The sequence below is a fragment of the Hydra vulgaris genome, chromosome 15 (assembly GCF_038396675.1).
Source record: "Hydra vulgaris chromosome 15, alternate assembly HydraT2T_AEP".
Taxonomy (NCBI): Eukaryota; Metazoa; Cnidaria; class Hydrozoa; order Anthoathecata; family Hydridae; genus Hydra; species Hydra vulgaris.
Window position 1 is genome coordinate 51,288,491 of NC_088934.1, and position 7,177 is coordinate 51,295,667.

The 7,177-nt window shown below is 28.5% G+C and overlaps 1 protein-coding gene across 1 annotated transcript; it reads left to right on the forward strand.

Moving 5' to 3' along the window:
• The first annotated feature begins 2,219 nt into the window (after positions 1–2,219).
• On the forward strand, positions 2,220–3,149 carry LOC136092036 (uncharacterized). Its single transcript, XM_065819757.1, has 3 exons — positions 2,220–2,414; positions 2,580–2,732; positions 2,898–3,149. The coding sequence occupies exons 1-3, from the start codon at positions 2,220–2,222 to the stop codon at positions 3,147–3,149; spliced, it is 600 nt and encodes a 199-aa protein (XP_065675829.1).
• The last annotated feature ends 4,028 nt before the right edge of the window (positions 3,150–7,177 follow it).

Genomic DNA, 7,177 nt, shown 5'->3' on the forward strand with positions numbered 1-7,177 from the left:
CTCCATTAAAATCTGAATGTGATAATTCAATACTAACTCCAGTCTTTTCACTGATTGCTTTTTCAATTTTTTTCAATTGTCCTTCTGAAAGATGTATTTTAACATTAGTATAATTTGTCATTTTATTATAAGATTATTTTTTTTCACTTATGTGAAATCCCAATAGAAATTTTTTCACCTCTTAAATTAATTAGATTTCCATCTTGATCAACTATTGTATTTACTAATGTTGAAATCGAATCTAACAATACACGTTGATATATTAAATTAATCGGTTCTTGAAAAATTTTATATCCAGGACCGACATTTTGAAAAAATGAGTATATAATTTTTTGTGTTTTTCCATCAACATATGAATCTTCTACTATACTAGATGTAACGTGTATAGTATTCACTTTTAAATATTTTCACAATATTTTTTAGATTCATAATAACCTGTTGAGTATATTCGATAACTAAAACTAAAATAGTCCTAATTGAGTTTGGAGTTGTAAAATCTACTTTATATCCTGTCTGAATATTTAAAGTTGACGTAATGTATTGTTATTAGCTCCAATTGTTATAGCTGAAACTCCTGATACTACATTGCCGTTTTTAATTAAAAGTAATTCAATATACTTATTTATATCATCAATCTCATATGCTCCCAATGGAAGTAGACAAAATCAAGTCACCGCATTATCAGGACTGAATTTAAAATTGTTATTTGAAAAATCAATATTTGGAAAGTCATAATATGTCTCTCTCTAAACCAACTAGAGCCATTTCATATTGTTTATTTTTATCCAGTTCAATACTATAACTAAATTTAGTTACTATTTCACTACTGTCTCCGTTTACATATATGCAAGGCATTTTTATATATTAAAAAATTTATTTATCAAGAATCTTTGAAAAATCAAAGAATTTTCTATAGATCTTAAGGATCTTTAAAATAGTCAGATGTAATATAAAAATTATCAAATCCACTTCTATCATTTATCTTTTTCAGAAGATAAATCTATTACAACGAATCCATGCCTTTTCTTCCATGCAGCTCTACATAACTTTTTAAACTCATCCTCTGACATATCACTCGATACATGATCTTTATAAATATGATTTAATTTTTTTAATTGTGGAAATAAACAAATAAAATTTGCATTTTCTCTTATAGTCTGTCTAGGCAACATAAAATAATTTTGTGCAAGATAGAAACAATCTACATTACTATGCCTCCCTCTTACATACACTCTCACATTCATTTTTGTTGTCAGTTGCAAATCATCAAATATCATTAAATTATTATTATTAGCATCGAGATCTTCAGGATCTGGTACATCATTCTGTCAAAAAATTTACACTCCATATCAACTTTACTATTTTTCTCATTAAACGTTTTTAAAACTTCTTCAATATCTTTTCAGCATTTTGTCCTGATACTTAAACAAATTAAGAATAACTTCTTTTGGTAATTTTTCTTCAAAAGATCTTTTTAACACTTTGTATTCAGGCTGAAATAGAGATTTTCCAAAAAAGTTGTAAATTATTATAATCTAACCATCCAGGTCTTAAAATAAATTTAGTAATAAAGTAGTTTTACCACACCCCGACTTTCCAACAATATTATACTTTTAGGTGACAACTTACTATTATTTCGTTTATTTCTTTTTACGTTCCATGATAAATCGACAACATCCATTTTTATATATAATTATTTTTTATATGTAAAATAATGTGCTGTATCAAATGCAAAAAAAAATACAAATACACTAAATCAACAAAATTTTGTCAGCAAAAACAATAGAAAAATACCTATTCGCGGAACTTACGACATTTGCGGAACAACAAAAACTCAATTTGTCAGATCCACTAAGAAAGGAGGAGACTTAGTCAGCTCTATTATTTTTTTCTTAATAACTAAAAAAGTAAAACTACCATGGGGCAAAATTCCCTGGTGAGATGCACTTCCCTGGAATGAACTTTGCTGGTCCTGTTACTAATTTAAATGAGAGACTCACTTCTACTTAATGCATATAAAGAATGGAGTAAACCTAATACAAGTTTATAATGCTGCTTATCATCATGATCTCGCATATCAACACTTTACAGCATTAGAAATTTAGCTGATAAGATGATGATTGAAGAAATGAACGCTACACACACGCGAAAAAATTGAAAGAGGCATTATAAAACCTATCATCGCTTCTTAAGCAAAGTTTGGACTCGGTCTGAAGAGAATGGGTCTTTCAAAAACTACGATCGATCAGCGAAAAAATCAAGAAAAAAATGTGAAATGGTCTGACAAACTTGCGAACGAACTTCATAGACCCGTTATAAAACATTTCAGAAAAAGAAAAAGAATTGCAAATGGAATCGATGAAATATGGGCTGCTGATTTAGTCGACACGCAACTTTCTCTAAATTCAACAACGGTAAAAAGTACTTACTCATGGTAATAGATGCATTTTCAAAGTATGGATGGATTGTTCCATTAAAGAATAAAACTGGAGTTGATGTTGCAAATGCTTTAATAAAATATTTAAAGAACGAAAGTGCAGAAAATTGTGGGTAGATAAAGGTCGAGGATTTATAATAAGCATGTTAAAGCTCTAGGTGTTGAGTTATACTCAACTGAAAATAAAGAAAAAAGTTGTGTAGTTGAACGTTGGAATAGAACAATGAAAGAGAAAATGTTCGAATACTTTTCCGCTAATTCTACCAGAAAATATATTGATGTTTTAGATGAAATGGTAAATAAATACAACAACACAAGACATTCTTCAATTAAATGAAAATCAGTTAAAGCTAGTGATGAAAAAGAATAAGAATATTGTTTGATTAAACTTGAACGGGAACGACGATCAGAGACAGGGCGATAGTTTTCAATAGGTGATAAAGTTAGGATAACTAAAAAGAAGACAACATTTGAAAAAGGATACACACCAAGATGGACGGAAGAAGTTTTTACTATATCACAAATTCAGTACACAGATCCTCCAACTTATAAAATAACTGACAATAATGGTGAAAAAGAAATACAAGGAACTTTTTATGAACAAGAACTGCAAAAAACGAATCAAGAAATATTTAGAATTGAAAAAGTGATTCGCAAACTCAAAAAAAAATCACTAGTAAAGTGGTATGGATATCCTGAATCGTTTAACTGATGGGTCGATAATAAAGAATTGATAGATCTTTCAGATCCATAAGAAGTAGGTTCTTCGAACTCATGCAGAGTAAGTCAGAGTAAGTTATAAAAGTTGTGGTCAATTGGACATTTTAATATATATATAAAATTGTGGCTGGATAAATAGTCGAAAATAAAAATGAGCCAGAATCTGCGATTTCCTACTACTCTGATTAAAACAATAAAACATTATTTTGTTACAAAATAAATAAAATAATTTATTTTTCGAAAGTTGGATAAGAAGGATTAAATAAAAATAATGCAAAACAACGTCTTCCTAGAGATTTGCCGATAATGATATGACACAAAAAAGCAGAATATTGCTCATAAGAACGGTTTACTATAATACTATATCTCATGTTAAACTTAATAGTTTCAAAATAAATAAAACTATAATAATTTATGTCAAAAAGGTCAAATGTTCTACATATAAAAAAAAAAATTGTATATACATTTAGTTTATATACGTCGAGGGTTATATACGTCATTTCATCAAATGTATTTAGAAATGCGAGATTTGATCCACGTAATTAATTAAATGGATTGTATGTTTCTGACGGCGATAAAGATATTGTGAATTTTACCAATTTTTCCCCATAAAAATAACTCAATAAAAAAGAATTTATGACAACAATCTTTTAGAATCGTTTGTTTGAACGTGAATAGTTGAGGGGAAAAAATTGTTACTTTATGATTGATTTTTATTCGCTTGGTTTGCAAATTATTAGTTGTTTAATGTTCCAAAATGATGCTCATAAGCATCATTATCCATTATAAGAAATTATCCATTATAGTTAAATGGCCCTATTATCCATACATTACAGGTGGCACCCCATTATCAAGGTATTAATGGTGAGCCAACCAAGTAATTATTGGCATCATTTTTAATAACTATATTGTTTTGTTATACAAACTAATTTTGTAGTTGATTATACCAATTTAAATTCATCGACATAGGCCACTACGCTACAATAGGAAATTACCTCCAGGCTGTTAATGTTAGTTTTTTATATCTTATCAACACAAATTTTTATTGCACAGTGAACTAAACGTTTCAGTACAGTAAAATAGTTGGTCAAAGGTTCTCAAAAAAATTGAGTGCCTTTGGCCTACTTCTTGGATGCTTCGGCCCAGGCTATAACATTTACTACTGTTTAGAAATAATTTTAGTGATAATTTGTAAGTTAGGATATTTAATATATGCAAGTTTAATATATGTAAGTTAGGATTTTTAAGTAGGATAGTTTACCTATTGTAATGATAAAAATTAGGACTTTGTGTTTGCAGTACACTACTAAATCTATAAAATGTTTGTAATACATAGTTAAATCAGAATAATTGTAAAACTATCTAAGTTTTTAGTTTAATAAATATAAAATATAAACTAGCCTAGAAACTAGAAACAAATTATGTAACAAAGCAGTAAGCCTGTTTAGAACACGTGCACCATAATGCGTTAAAAATTTTAAAAATGGTTTATTAACTCAAAGACAACCAGCTTCAAAATACAATTTATCCAGATCAGTGTTAAAGATAAAATTAAATACGCATATCTCAAAAGCATGATGGCTAGCCATTATTTATATCTACAAAAAACAAAAAACAAAAAATTTCTGTAGACATAAGGAATTCCACGGCTTTCTTGTGGAATCATATAACTTTAGGTGTATTGCAAAATAATATTTAGACAAAATCATAACTTGTTAACTTTGTACCTACATTTTTATACGTTTTATGTAAACTTAGTTACAAAAACTTTTTTTAAACCTTATTTTTGTAAATTTATGCTTTTTGTACCTTAGAATTACTGTTTTTATTTATTCGATGCATCTTTTAGTCCCTTTTTTAAAGATTCAAGTAATTATTTTGTGAGACAGATAGCTTTAAATTGTCTTTTTATTGTCAGCAGTGCTCAGTGTACGAGTAAATAACTTTTCTGGAAGTTTTTATGCACGAGGCGTTCAGGCGCAAAACGCCAAAGCCACACCAGTTTACGCAGGTTTCATGTGGATTTTTTACATGCCTAATTACGTTATATTATAGAGTAATGTGTATAAATGGTAAAATAATACAATAGCTAAAGGTATAATAGTGCAATTTCATATTTAGGCGTCATTGTATTTGACTACTAATAACCTAGTCTTGAAAACTCTGAAAAAATTTTAACATGCTATTCTTGGTCGGATTATCTTTTTGATGTCTTGATATTAGTCTTGGTCTTAAATTATCACTTCCGGCGGTGCTCCGTGATAAGACCCGAAAGGACTTCTGGGAGCACCTAAATAACCTAAAAAAAAAAAATTTTGTTTTGGTCTTTTTATTTTCAACTTTAAAACGTTAGACAAAGCAAAAATTATTTAAGTAACACAAATACTTTTTTGATGGTAGAAATAAAAAAAAGTTTTAACCAATAAAGTTTGCTAAACATTGTGATACACAACCATGTAATATGGCCTCTTTATTAAAATATATTTAAACATTTGAGATACTGAGGTTCAGTGGCGTATGAAAGTTTTTAAATACTTGAAATAATTAACTTTTAAACAAAGATTATTCCAAATTTTTTTACGTTCCATGTATGACGAAAACATTCTTTACAAAATAAAAGCTACTGTGTTAGGAGAATGGAAAACAAAAATCCCTAAAATTTAAGCCTCCCGTACCCTAAACGTGAGGGCAATTAGTTGAATTATTTGTTTTTTAATATATAAAGCAGTTATGTATTCATCGACATATTTCAAATTTTATTTGTAACTATTTAGTGTTCAGTTTTTATGACCAGATCAATCCCCCTCCCCTTAATTTAGGACCGAAAACTTTACATGGTCATAAAATCTATCATGATAATTCAAAAATAAAATTTGAAATCTGTCGATGAATACATAACTAGTTTATATTTATGAAAAAACAAATAATAAAACTAATTCCCCTCACGTTTAGGGTAAAGAACGGAAAAAAAGTTTTAGGGTTTTTTTTTCCATTCTTTTTTTGGTTTAAAATTTGGTCATTTCAAACATTTAAAAACCTTCCTACGCCACTGCTGAGATTATTGATCTAATGCCCCATGGCGTAGGATCAATCCCAATCAATCAGTGTACCCACTGATTGATTGGGATTGATCCTCTACGCCATGAGATTGATGGGAACATCAATCTCAGCAGTGGCGTAGGAAGGTTTTTAAATGTTTGAAATAACCAACTTTTAAACAAAAAAAAGAATGGAAAAAAAAACCCTAAAACTTTTTTGGCTGCCATGGAAATGTGAGGCAATTAGTCAATTATTTGTTTTTTCATAAATATAAACTAGTTATGTATTCATCGACAGATTTCAAATTTTATTTTTGAATTATTCAGTGATAAGATTTTATGACCATGTAAAGTTTTCGGTCCTATTAAATTAAGGGAGGGGGAATTAATCTTTACTTGTTCAAAAAAACTTAACACTAAATAGTTTACAAATAAAATTTGAAATATGTCTATGAATACAAAACTGATTTATATTTATAAAAAAACAAATAATTCAACTAATTGCCCTCACGTTTAGGGTACGGGAGGCTTAAATTTTAGGGATTTTTGTTTCCATTCTCCTAACACAGTAGCTTTATTTTGTAAAGAATCTTTTCGTCATACATAGGAACGTAAAAAAATTTCGTAATAATCTTTGTTTTTAAAAGTTAATTATTTCAAGTATTTAAAAACTTTCATACGCCACTGAACCTCAGTATCTGGATACTTCTTGTGAAAATGTTTAAATATATTTTAATAAAGAGGCCATATTACATGGTTGTGTATCACAATGTTTAGCAAACTTTATTGGTTAAAACTTTTTTTATTTCTACCATCAAAAAAGTATTTGTGTTACTTAAATAATTTTTGCTTTGGCAAACGTATTAAATTTTAAAATAAAAACACCAAAACAAAATTTTTTTTTTTTTTTTTTTTTTTAGGTTATTTAGGTGCTCCCAGAAGTCCTTTCGGTCTTATCACGGAGCACCGCGGAAGTGATAAT

Excerpts from the sequence above, each read along its gene's own strand:
- LOC136092036 (XM_065819757.1), top strand. The coding sequence starts at position 2,220 with ATGGGTCTTTCAAAAACTACGATCGATCAGCGAAAAAATCAAGAAAAA. Across the intron at positions 2,415-2,579 it reads TTTCTCTAAATTCAACAACG|CATGTTAAAGCTCTAGGTGT; the intron begins GTAAAAAGTACT and ends ATTTATAATAAG. Across the intron at positions 2,733-2,897 it reads TTGATGTTTTAGATGAAATG|AAGACAACATTTGAAAAAGG; the intron begins GTAAATAAATAC and ends ATAACTAAAAAG.